Source organism: Oppia nitens, unplaced genomic scaffold, assembly GCF_028296485.1.
Source record: "Oppia nitens isolate AA-2021 unplaced genomic scaffold, nextdenovo-longstitch-racon4-pilon3 scaffold30_pilon_pilon_pilon, whole genome shotgun sequence".
Classification (NCBI taxonomy): Eukaryota; Metazoa; Arthropoda; class Arachnida; order Sarcoptiformes; family Oppiidae; genus Oppia; species Oppia nitens.
Genome location: NW_026533211.1, coordinates 784,152 through 798,932, shown reverse-complemented (window position 1 = coordinate 798,932; position 14,781 = coordinate 784,152). Strand labels below are relative to the sequence as shown.

General features: G+C 28.8%; 1 protein-coding gene across 1 annotated transcript; it reads left to right on the top strand.

Moving 5' to 3' along the window:
* Positions 1-531: 531 nt before the first annotated feature.
* Positions 532-2,354, top strand: LOC128956501 (uncharacterized). The gene is made up of 2 exons (XM_054302218.1): positions 532-1,140; positions 1,827-2,354. The coding sequence occupies exons 1-2, from the start codon at positions 844-846 to the stop codon at positions 2,352-2,354; spliced, it is 825 nt and encodes a 274-aa protein (XP_054158193.1). The 5' UTR covers positions 532-843.
* Positions 2,355-14,781: the final 12,427 nt, after the last annotated feature.

The following is a 14,781-nucleotide window of genomic DNA, read 5'->3' as shown; positions in this document are numbered from 1 at the left end:
TTTTTTTGAAAATTTCCTGATAACTACTTTTTATTTATTTTGATTAATTTGTTAAATCATTATAATATTTAATATAATAATTTAATTATCATCGTAATAAAAATAACAAAATAAAAATATTTTCAATATATTTTTTAAAAAATTAATTAAAATAAATACTTGTTTCTTATATATAAACAATTTAAATAAAAAACTTTAGTAAAACAAACTTAATAAATTTTGTAAAACATAATTTTAAAATAAAATTTATCATATATGCCATCAAATAATTTTTAATTGTTTTTTTTCTAATTAATATTTTAACAAAAGTTGTTTAAAAAAAACATAATTATATTATTTTTTTGTTGTTATTATATGTTATTATATTAATAATTATATGTTATTAAACTTTTATATATATATTTAAATAATTTTATTTTCTAAAAAATATATATATAAATAAAAAAATATCTCAAATTATATTAAACAATGACTACTACTACTACTACTATCGATAAAAATAAACTAAAAATACTAAACAAATGCGACAAACAGTTACGCCAATACCCGCACAGATATCCGGTACCGAAATTTACGACCCGATTGCCGATCAAACGTAATCGGCTGGACATTACTATAGACGCGGCTGAACTGAACGAGTGGTCATACGGACAGTTCGCCACTAGTCGGACATCCGATGAAAAATTTGCAAAAATCGTCAACATTTCGACGGTCTATACGGCCTACTTGTACCCGAACTGTCGGTCACGGGTCAGATACTATCACGCATTACAGCATATTATCTATTTGTTTATTTTGGACGACAATACTGAGGAACCGTGGGGTCTGTTGAATACGGATCATATGGACGATTGTAGGCGTGTTTTCGCACAGATGCCCTGTCTATTGGCCGATATTAGCGCCGATACTGACCACTGCCAACAACAACAGGACAATACTACTACTACTCCTGTCATCGAAGGCTTGGAACCATATGTTCGGCAAATTAGGCCAACATTTGCCGATATTTACAGCCGATTCAGTGGTCAACAGTGGCAGAGGTTTGTCGACGCCTGGATAGACTACGCGGACGGTAATGTCGCCAGTAATGCTGTAATAGCCGAAAACGGACGGTTCGGTTCGTTGGACGAGTTTTGGCGGGTATTATACACACCTATATATATGGGAATTAGAGAATTTATTGGGAATTTACTGGGAATTTATAGGGAATTTATAGGGAATTTATAGGGAATTTATAGGGAATTTATAGGGAATTTATTGGGAATTTATTGGGAATTTATTGGGAATTTATTGGGAATTTACTGGGAATTTATTGGTAATTTATTGGGAATTTAATGGGAATTTACTGGGTATTTATAGGGAATTTACTGGGAATTTATTGGTAATTTATTGGGAATTTATAGGGAATTTATAGGGATTTTACTCAAATTTGGCAAAAATTGCCGTCTAAAAATGGGCAATAAAAGTCTACACCCCACCCTAGACACCATTCCCCCCCCGAATATTTTCCGAGAATTTTGTAAGTACTCCACCCTAGATCCCCACCCGCTAAAATCCAAAATTTGTTTAACCCTGATATAATATATGTATAATACTAAAATATATTAGTTATTTAAAAAAAAATTAAAAATTAATTAAATATTTTTATTTTAAATATACCCGGGTATTGTATAGATTTGTGTATATAGTGTTTAAGCTTAAGTTTTTTTTTAAAAAAAAGTTATTGTTTAGATAGTTAGGTAGTATAGGAGGGGTGGGTGCTATTATACAACACTTTATAGTTTCACAGTTTATAGTAACTATTGTATTATTATTATTATCAATAGATTCGCCGTCAAACTATAGGCACATTGATTACAACAATGATTATTATGTATACCGATGCTGACGATGACGATGACAATGACAACAACAATCTGGAGCTACCTGAGCGCGATTGGTTGGATCCACGTATGCAACAACTACTTGAGCTAACCAAAGACCATATGATCTGTTCAAACGATTTGTTTTCATTTGAAAAAGAGTTATTAGCTATAAGTGCGGACATGACTACTACTATCATTGACGGCACCGATAGGGACAGACATGCATTGGCCCAGATGTCCAACATTGTGGCCATGACTGCCATTGATAGGCAGTGTTCAATCAGTGAGGCCCAGTTGATTATTGTTGAATTGTTTGATAAATTGGACGGGAAAATCATTGAATTGGTACGGGATTGGGAACAATGCAATGGTGGCCAACCGTTAAGTCCAGGTGCCCGACAATTCATACGGGGTTTACTGTATTTTTTAGGCGGTATGTACCGGACCAATACAAACAGCGATCGATATCATAGGCTATACCACACTTAGCACACATATATATATCGATAGCTATATAGTAATTATAATTATAAATAAAATAAAATAATAATTTTTTTTTTAATGATTTTTACTGATTTTTTTAGTGTATTATTATTTTTTATTAATATATTATATTATAATTACAACTAAATAATATAATCTATAAATTTGTTGTAATTTTAATATTAGGAAAAAATAAACAATAAAAATAATTAATAATTTTATAAAAACCTAAAACTTCCGATTTAAGTATTTTTCAATTATTACAACAACAACAACAACAACAACAACTACTACTACTACTACTACTACTACTACTACTACTACTACTACTACTACTACTACTACTACTACTAAATTCAATTTTTTTTTACTAAACTATTAGTTTAATAACTAAAACTATTTTATATAATTTAATTATAATGTTTATCAATTAATTATGTAATATTTTATGCAATAAAATATATATCTAATTAGTTTCAACAGATGGACACAAATATATTGCATTTAAAAAATATTTATGATTTGATAAACACATATACATAGTGTTACATACACACACACACACACACACACACACACACACACACACACACATACATACACACACACACACACACACACACACACACACACACACACACATACATACACATACAAACATATACACATACATACACACATACATACACATACATACACATACATACACATACAAACATATACACATACATACATACACACACATACACACACAAACATATACACATACACACATACATACACACACAAGATACATACATACATAAACATATACCTATATAACTGTATATTTATAATTTACTTATTAAAACTATATGAACTAAAAATAAATATTTAATAAATAAATAAATAAAATGTATGACCTGTATATATTGATAATATTTTTATTACTATGGCTAGTAATTGTACTAGGTGCTAGTTTATTGCATCTATATAAAACTAATAGTAGTATATATAAAAAGTATACATCAATTGTTTTATGTTTTTCATTAATAGCAAATATTTCAATGTTCAAAATATCCAATAATAATAATAATAATACCAATAATAAAACACGTGTTTTGCACGGAATACGTATTTTTATTCAACTAAATATGTTATTAATACATTTTGTTGCCTTTATTTTAATGTATAATCAAAATAATTATTATCAATATTTTTTACCATTAAATAATTCATTAGTAATTAGGTATAGTATACTAATAACATTATTATCAATAAAATTAATTATTATTGTTTTATACTAGCATGCTAACATTTAATAATTAATATTATTATAAACTAGCTTGCTAACTTTTAATAATTAATATTTTTTATTGATTATTATATATATATAAGCTATTTGTCGGTATCATATTTTCGTATAATAATGGCCACAATGATGATCATAAACGGTATGTCGTGTATGACCTGGTTTATTGACTATCAGAAACTATATCCCGGTGCCGGACCTCTGAAACAATGTCTACTGTTTTATTTTGCCCGATTCAGCCGATTATTACCCATTTATTACCTATTTGTTTGCTGTTATAAAGTTTATCTAAAATATCTAATACCCGATCGTTTCTATGATAGACAACTAGTGGACAGTTGTCTATCAAATGATGGCTATAATTTAATATTGTTTAACTATGCACTGATTGATAAGCCACTTAAACTGGTAATTATTTTTTATTATTTATTTTTTTTGATAAAAATAAAAATAATTATTATTTTTATTATATTATATTATAATTACAACTAAATAATATAATCAAAAAAAAATGTTGTAATTTTAATATTAGGAAAAAATAAACAATAAAAATCATTAATATTTTTATTAAAACCTAAAACTTTTTAACTAAAACTAAAGATTTAAGTATTTTTCAATTATTATTATTATTATTTCTACTATTACTACTACTACTACTACTACTACTACTATATATATATATATATATATATATATACTAAATATATATATTTTTTATATATGTAAAAAATACTATTGCTTAATCCAGGTAAATTAAAAATTTAAATATAGAAATATCAATATTTTATATAATTATAATAATTATTATAATATTTTTTTTATTTAACTTACAATACTATTTTTAATATAATATACCCAGTATATTTATTTATACAGTACTAATTATAAATCATATTCACTTAAAAAAATAAACACAATATTTATAGTTTAATATAGTAGTAATGTTTAGATAAATATATGAATAATTAAACTTAAAAAATAATTATTTATAATTTCTGAAATAAATTTCTAAACAGTTTTTACTGTTATTATTATTTATTATTATTTATTATTATTATTATTATTATTAATATTGTAATATAATTACTATAATTTTTTTTAAATATTTATTTCTATATATATATATATATATATATTTAGTGTCACTCAGCTGTTTGGTATAACAATGTATTAGTTTATTATATAATATTTACGCCAATAATTGCCATGTGTTTCAAACGGTAAAACTATAATCTCATTATATATATTTAAAAAAAACTATATTTTATATAATATATGTATTATTATTATTATCATTTATATAGGCACTATAAATTGGGCATCTGGGTAATTGTACTGGCTAATCTATATTGTTTTTGGCAAATATTATCGATATCATTTAGTCAAAATCATCGATCAGTTAGCCTATTCAATGGTTCAAATACTACTAGACTACCCATACATATAATCAGGTAATTATAACTATATATATATATTACTGTATATATATATAATTAAAAAATTTAAAAAATAAAAAAAATATCTAATATTTATTATATCTATACAACTATTATTAATTTTTTTTTTAAATTTAAAAATTAGCAACAAAATTACCATAAACCTTTATCTACATTTTATGCCATTAAAATATTGTATACCATTTACTACTGGACTATTGTTGGGCTATTTGATTGATGACAATAATGGCCAACGTTTGTATATAAAAATCTATAAAAATCATCATCATGGTAATCATCAAAAATTGATCATGGTAATTACTCTAATACTATGGATATGTACGGTTACCATTGGACTAAACAAACATACTATGGGATCAATTGAATGGGATCTATATCTAACATCCATGGATGCAGCAGTCTATGAACTGCTGACAACAATTATGCTAAGCTATGGACTGTTAGGTTTGCTGATGACAAGCACTGGTAGTTATAGGCATAGATTTCTAGCCTCAAGCTATTGGAAACCAATGCGATCGACTATACAACTGGTTTATCTGGGTCATTATATTATCTATCCGACTGTACTAGATCAATTACCCGATCTGGTACTATATGGCCAACCAATTGATGTCATCATATTGTATGCCTGTATATGTATAATCAGTTGCTATACAATATGTATACCATTGACAGCTATACTCGAAATACCTGTTATTAAATTACAGCAATTGATAGCAAAAAACATATTTAATAAAAAATATTTTTTTTTAAATTAAATTTTATTTGATTGCAAAATTTATTTTTTTAATTTTAATTATTAATAGTGTTATCTATTAATTTATTTTTTTTTAATTAACACCACTAGTAATTTAAGATTATTACAAACAAATAAAAATTAATTTAAAAAAATAAAATAAAAATATCATTGTACTTTTAATAACTATAAAATAAAATAAAATAATTATTTATTAAAATGTTAAACTATTGAGCTACAGGCGCCCATTATATATACAGTATATATATATATATATATATATATATATATATAATAGTAGACATTTGTATACATGAAAACATCTGTACATTAATTGATTAAAATATTTAATATATATATATATACTGTATATAAGTTACATAATTACAAAAAAAAGTTTTTAATCTATTTAAATTTATTTAAATTTATTTAATACATACAAAGTACAGTATATACCTGTATATGTTTTCACATTATTTTAGTCTAAAAGTGTTACTAACTATGTATATAAAAAAAAATTAATTAAAATTTCTACTTATTTTTTTATTGGTGTTGTAAACAAATAAATAAATTCAAAAAAAAAAACATATTGAAATAGTTTTTTGATATATTATATTAAATTTTTTCATAAAAAAAAAGTTTCATAACTATCATTAATTTATTAGTAGTAGTAGTAGTAGTAGTTTAGTAATAATTTTATTAGTATTTTATGACTAATATTAAAACTTATTACTTATTAAAACTATATGAATCAAAAAAAAAATAAAATAAATAATTAATTAATTAATTAACAAAACAAAACAAAAATGTATGACCTGTATATATTGTTAACATTTTTAATTGTATGGCTAGTAATTGTACTAGGTGCTACATTATTGCATCTATATAAACGTAATAGTAGTATATATAAAAAGTATACATCAATTGTTTTATGTTTTTCATTAATTGAAAATTTGCGAGTAGTGTTCAACATATTCAACAACAATAATACTAAAATCAATAATAATAATATTAATAATAATAATAAAACACGTGTTTTGAACGGAATACGTGTTGTTTGTCAACTAAATGTATTGTTTGGACATTATTTAATCGGTATTCTAGAGTATAATGATTCAAATTTTTTAAATTATTTTCTACCAATAAATAATTCATTAGAAGCCAGGTATATATATATATATATATTATTGAATATATATTATTATATTATTATTATATTATTATTATATTATTATTATATTATTATACAGTATATACGGTATATAGTTATAATAAAATGTAAACAATTTTTTTATAATATATATATATATATATATATATATAATAATAATAATAATAATAATAATAATATAATAATAATAATTTTTTAGCCTATGTTATAAATTTTTTAAAATACTTAATTAAGATTAAAATATTTTTATATATTTAGGTATATATATATATATATATATATATATAGTGTATAATCAAATGTAAACATTTTTTTTTTTATAAAAAATATATATAACTTTTTATATATAATAATTTTCTAGCCTATGTTATAAAATTATTTTTAAAATACTTAATTAATTATGTTTTTTGTTTGTTTAAAATTTTTTAAAAGTTATATATCGAAATCATATTTTCGTATATTAATGGGCATAATGTTGACAATAAACGGTATGACATGTATGAGTTGGTTCATTGACTATCAGAAACGACATCCCAGTGCCGGCCCTATGAAACAATGTCTAGTATTTTATTTGACACGTTTCACCAGATTATTGCCCATATATTACTTGTTGGTTAGCAGTTATATTGTTTATCAAAAATATCTAGTGTCCGATAGATTTTATGATAAGCTAATAGTGAATAGTTGTCCTGAAAACGGCCTACAAATGCTATTGTTTAACTATGCTTTAATTGATAGGCCACTTAAACAGGTAATAATAATAATAATAATTAATTAAATAATTAATTAATTAACTAATAGTATGTAATGTATTATAATTTTAAAAAAAATAATACTATAGCTTAATCCTAGGTAGATTAAATTTAAATATATAAATATCAATATTTTATATAATTATAATAATATTTTTATTTAATTTACAATACTATTTTAAGATAGTATATATAATTATATTTTAATAATATACCCAGTATATTTATTTATTTATTTATAATAATAATTAATTAATTAATTAATTAATTAATAGTATGTACTGTATTATAATTTTTTAAAAATATAATAATACTATAGCTTAATCCTAGGTAGATTAAATTTAAATATATAAATATAAATATTTTATATAATTATAATAATATTTTTTATTTAACTTACAATACTATTTTAATACTGTAGTATAGTATAATATTGTAACGTCCTGCGTCGCTACTTCGACGTAAGGGTAAATCGGCCTTAAGTCGCCAGTGTCGTAGGCACCATGTAGGTCTCGCACCGACCTGTATCTGTAATATTCGCTCGCTTTCGCTCGCCAGCGCTATGCAGATTTCCTCGTTTACGATTCCCCAACGCTGCACTAGACTGCCGTGCGGTGGCTATTACATGACGCCATTGCCTGACCGTGGCCGATCCCAACCATAACCGTGAAGTACGTAACGTTACCTCATCTACTCGGATTGTCGTCTGTGAAGTTTCGTCTGTCTAGGGGTTAATCGCATCGCGAAATTATACGTTGTCTAGGGGTTGTTGTTTCGCGAAGTTATAAGATGTCTAGGGGTTCTTGACGGCCATCCGATAACCGCCTTCCGGTCGCTCCCGATGTGGCGTTGGTATTACACTGTCGGCCCTTTGGCCTGATCTGGCCGAGACCTCATCTCGAGCCTCAACCGTCTTCGCGACGGGAAGCGAGACGATACCGGTGGTCTCAGCTACCAACCAAATGAAGATCAGACTTCGCTAGCCTCGACCGAACGACTCGGGAGGCGAGACTCAGTCTCAGTAAACAAATCTTACCCGATCTCTGTCCAACACTTACGCGACTACCGTCGCCGGCGAACGCAAGGCCCGAAGGCCTGCGCCTACAAACACTTTAACTTACTGTTGCTGTTGCTAACCGTCACCAATTTATTGATTAAGTATATATAAGTATAATAATGGTTACAATAATAGATACTACACGTCCTCTCGTCTCGGCGTCTCGAACTCTACTCTCCGTCTCCAGTCAATCAAGTGACTTGGGAACAGAGTTCTCGGAACACTTTCCGAGTCGGCGCTCTAATTACACCAATCATATACTACTTATCAATGACACAACTACTTCAACTGCTCTTTTATTGGCTATTACCGTCTCGACCTAGTTAATACGTACCGGTTGTCATTAAACTAGTTATTGTCTCAAAATAATGCAATCAAGGTTTTCTAATGCTATATAGCCTATGTAGTATATCGTATGCTATAGTGTTACTTATTATTATTATATAGTGTCAATTAATACAGTAGTATTGTATTGGTGTTGTTAGTGCCGCTAACATTGAAATATACTGCTATGTATTATAATGTTATGCTATATACACCGCTGTGTATTATAAAACTAAACTCAATACACCGCTGTGTATTATGATGCTATGCTTCGTACCTCACTATATAGCTTAAAGCTATGAAGCTATGAAGCTTTAAGGCCTCTACTGAGGCTTAATCTCCGTCAAACGTGACAACTACCCTCCCTTTCAAAGAAATCTCGTCCCGAGATTAGAGAATGTGTGCACAGGTATAAAATCAATATAAAATATTTAAACAATTGCATGCAATATTAGACAAAAATTATAAAATTAAAAATGTAAAAGTTGAAACATTAAGGCGTGAACGTTGCCCCACGTATTATAACGGTGCTTCAGATTCTTCCTTGTTCGGTACCGCTTCGGCTGTCGACTCCATATCCACTGATACATCGTCTTCAAATTGTGGCCAAATATCGTCATCAATGTTAAACTCATAATAAGGCTTTATACGGTCGATTGTTGACTGTATCTCAGTACCTGTTTTTATATCTTTTAGCCAATACGTGTCATTGAACTTATTTATCACTTTTAAAGGGCCCACAAAGGGATTAATAAGTCGTTCACTTAGGCCAACTTTTCTTATTTTTCTGTAGACTAAAACCAAATCTCCGATTTGATACTCCATAGATCTATGTCTTTTGTCGTAATTCTTCTTTTGTCTCATCTGTGCCTCAATCATGTTTTGTTTAACTAATACTTTTGCTTCTGCAAATTTGTTAAACACATCAATTTCATTGACTTTATTTAAATCAATGTTTAAAGTAACGTCCAACGGAAGTTTCGGATTTCTTCCATAAAGCATATAAAAGGGGCTAAACTGAGTAGTTTCTTGTTTTGCGGTGTTTAACGCAAACACCAAATAAGGTAAAAATATATCCCAATCTTTATAATTAGAGCTACAATATAAAGCCATCATATCTGTCAATGTTTTACATTGTTTTTCGGCTAATCCATTACATTGTGGATGATACGGTGATGTCATAACGTGTTTTGTGTTAAAAACTTTGAGAATTTCTTCAGTCAGTTCAGAACAAAAACTAAGACCTCTATCAGTTAAACACGTAGTGATGGCACCGTGTCTTAATACACCAGAATGAATAAAAAAATCTGCGACCACGGCCGCTTTCGAATCGGGTACAGCTTTTGCTTCGACCCACTTAGTATAATGGTCTATTAAAATAATTAAGTATTTGTTTCCATTATTTGATTTGGGTGATATTGGACCCATAAAGTCTAATCCTACCCTCTCAAAAGGTTTGCTTGTAGTTATTGAATGGAGTGTACCTTTAGGTAAACCATAATCTCTTTTACGTGATTGGCATTCGGCACATCCCCTGATAAAACGGAAAACGATTTTCTTCATGTTTGGAAAATAAAATCTATTCATAACTTTGTCAAATGTTTTATTCAGTCCCAAATGGCCAGAAGTCACGTCACTATGCAATGAATACAAGACATCATCAATCATATGCTTTGGTAAGCAGACTCTGCGTCTTTCCTGTCCAGTAATGTCAGTATCAACATAGTAGATAATGTTGTCTTCAATTATGTATTTTACAGTTTTATTTGAATTAATTTCTTTATAGAGTTCACGACACCAACGGTCTTTTTTCTGCTCATCACCGATGTTTACTGCGGTTTGATAGAATGTCACATCTGTGTTTAGGTCTACTTCATCATTGACGGGATATCTAGAAAGCGGATCAACATTCGTATGTAGTTTACCATTTTTATATTTAATTTCCATGTAGTTTAGATATGGTTGCAAGTCTAGAGACCAACGATGTAGTCTTCCACGTGGTTGTCGATAGTTTTCAGCCAACACAGACCACAATGGTCTGTCCGGACTTCAAATTTCGACCCATATAAATATTGATGAAACTTTTTGATAGCCCATACAATAGCAAGACATTCCCTTTCAGTTGTTGAATAATTAGATTCTGCTTTATTCAACGTTGCGCTTGCATAGTATAGTACTCTTTCTTTACCGTCTTGTATTTGACATAATATTCCAGAAATACCAATACCGGAAGCATCAGTGTATAAGATTAATGGTTCCCTTTGTCTATAATGACCAAGTATCGGAGGGTTCAAAAGTCTATTTTTAATGTCTTCAAACGCTTTTTGACATTCAGTACTCCAAATAAAGGGTATATCTTTTCGCGTCAAATTAGTTAATGGTTTGACAATTGAAGAGAAATTCTGAACAAATTTTCTATAATAGTTACACATCCCTAAAAATGACCTAATGCCAGTTAAGTTGTGAGGTACAGGAAATTGAGATATGGCTTTTGTCTTGTCTTCATTAGGTTTAGTCCCATTTCGATTGATAACAAAGCCAAGAAATTTCATCTCTGCGACAACAAAGTAACTTTTATCTGAATGTATCTTAAGGTTGTATTTTCTTATTCTGTTCAGTACGACTTCTAGATGCTGAAGATGCTCTTTAAATGTATTAGAAAATACTACAACGTCGTCTAAATAGACGCAAACAAATTTATGTAGAATACCATCAAAAACCTTTTGCATAAATCGTTGAAATGTCGCTGGTGCGTTCACAAGTCCAAATGGCATTACATTAAACTGATATCTTTGATGATTAGCGGTAAAAGCTGTTTTCTCTTTATCTTTTTCCTCTAATTCGATCTGCCAGTATCCGGAACGTAGATCAAACGATCAAACGGGTTATAGACATGATCGCGTCTTCATTTAAATTGTCAAACACATAAAATGTGTGGTCAAATTTTACATTTTTATACGAAAGTAGAATTTTTACTTTTTTATTTATCATTATATTCGTTCCATTAACTAAATTAACTGGAATTGGATTACATTTAATAGTTGAAACTTTAAGTATGAGAATCAATTTCGGATGGATATAAGATAGGTCCGATCCCGAGTCAAATAAAATTTTATAATTATTATTATTAAGTTTAACATCAAAATATAATTTATATCGAGATGGATAATTGTAATAAAAAGTATCGAGTGAATGTCCATCTTTATCATCACTCGATCTAATTAGTTTTTTGAATCTTTTCGTTGTTGGGTACAGTTAATCTTAATGTGTCCAATTTTCCCACAATTGAAACACCTTGGTCCTAGTCTTGAAAGCTTTCCTTCTTGTAGAGGATGTTGCTGTCTTTCAGCTTTGTTTGAGTTGTTATCCACTGACTTCGGTAATGTATTACTATCCTTGTTACTTGGTCGACTACCATCGCCAAAACTATTTCTTCTGTAACCGTTTGTGTTCTCATACAACGAAGTATTATATCGTTTATTATAATTGTCGTTTTCATACGAAGGATCTCTATATTGTTTAAAATTTCTGTTACGTAAGTTGAAGTTTTGCTGTCTATTTCGTGCGTAGTCTCTTGAACTACGTTGATTAACTTCCTGTGATTCACTTCTATTGAAATCTGTTTGATCACGTCGATTAAACGTTACATGTTTAGTATTATTAATTGTTTCAATACTTTTACGTAGCAAACGTTTTAAATCATCGTCTTCAGTCTTATAACCTTTGGGATTAATCGCGTTTCTAGCCTTCTCATGATCTTTGAACTTTTTAACTATTAATTTTATCAACTCGTGTTCACTATTTATATCTGTGTTTCGAGTAATATCCAACATATCCTCATAGAACTCATATCCTTTGAAACCATCCACAATAGTTTGCTTTTTATTCTTAAGGCTCATTTCGGGAGAACACTTTTCAATCAAATTATTTTTTTCAACAATATAAGTTTGAATCGGCTCTCGGCCGTAATCAAATTTACGATTAATCATTTCTGTCATAGAGTCTTCAGATCCACCATACAGACCCATAAGTTTCTTCTTAATCGCAGCATAAGTACCATTGGTTACTTCATATCTAACATAGGTTTTCGGTTCTGATCCCAAATTGTTGATCAATAGTTTCCGTTTCTCGGCGTCAGGAATGATGTGATTGCCGAACACTAACAGCTCAAAATTGGTTATCCAATCATCGAAATCACCACTTTTACTTCCATTATAAGCATCGATTTGTGGATGCTTGTACGACTTAACAAAACGATGACTAATAAATGTATTGTCTCGTTCAGTTGGTCTTTCATGGTTATCGTTATCTCTAACGCCAAGTGAGCTTCTATCCATGACACTTCTATCGGTTAATTGGTCATCATTAATGGAACGGTACACAGGTGCTATGGGATCTGCATTGTTAATATCCAATGCTTCGTATGATACACTACGTCTAACCTCACTTGTCATTATAAAATTTAACTTTACAAAAAAAATTTATTTTTTAAAAGTCTCACCAAATGAAAGCTTACACAAACTGAAGTAATAATAGAATGAATGATTACTTCATATAACCATTGCTTATATAGTTAATAAAACACAATTTTTTTAATGCTTGAAACAAGTTTATTGAGTGATTAAAATATATAGGAAATACAACCGGTTTGGTAAGACGAGTTTAAAATAAAGTATAAAAGTAATATAATAAAAAAAATTCCGTTTCATGTCCTTGAAAATCTGTCTTTTGTCTTATAATTGGTTAAAGTCGTTTAGGCGCTACATTCACAAACGCTACTCCATGTTCATTAATCTTATTGAGAAACACCGGACGTCTGTTATGTGGCATTTCTGGTAAATACTTCCATTTAATAGCGCTTATTTTAATCTGAATTTGTTGCCATCCATCGATCAATGAGTCATTGTTGTCATAGATATGAACTTTCTCTCCCAACGACAATGTCTTTCCTCTACGTCCGTTCTTTATATGCCATGGTATCACTTTATTAGCTACTCTTAAGTCAGTAACTTGTCTTCCTGCTTGTCCGATCAACACAGGTACTCGCAATTCGACGACTTCGACAAAATAAGTACATATGTTAGGTGTTTCCTTTACTATGAATACCAAAATGGTCCAATTATTTGACGATGTTTCGATAAGTCTACCAATTGAATGGGTGTAGACGGTTCTTCTTCTCCATGTAGTTATAACAATTAACGTTAAAATAAAAATTAATAATCCGATAACGGTGAGATCTACAATTGTCTGTATATCTATCGAAAACAATTCTCGATCTAACCCAAAGATAGAGGCTTCAACCTCAATCATAGCAATTACTTGAAAACAAGCCGTAGAACCTATAACTCTACTATACGATAAAACGCCAAGTATAGCTATAGTGATCATAAGTACTTGGATTATGCCACTGAATGTCCCAACCAAGCCTTTAACAAAATAACTTCCGGATTTCTTTGCCGTTACTGATTCTACTTCGCTGATAGCTTCTGCTAAATTTTGTTGCATAGTAGACAAATAATTTGTAAATTTTGTCAGGGTTTTTGTGTCCCACTCGAAGAATACGTCATCAATCGTTGAATTATATTGTCTTATATGTGGAACTGTAATGTTTGGTAGTATCAAACTGTTAACCTGTTCATCACTTA

Coding starts and splice junctions, on each gene's coding strand:
- LOC128956501 (XM_054302218.1), top strand. CDS start 844: ATGGACGATTGTAGGCGTGTTTTCGCACAGATGCCCTGTCTATTGGCC. Junction 1,141..1,826: donor CGTTGGACGAGTTTTGGCGG/GTATTATACACA, acceptor TATTATCAATAG/ATTCGCCGTCAAACTATAGG.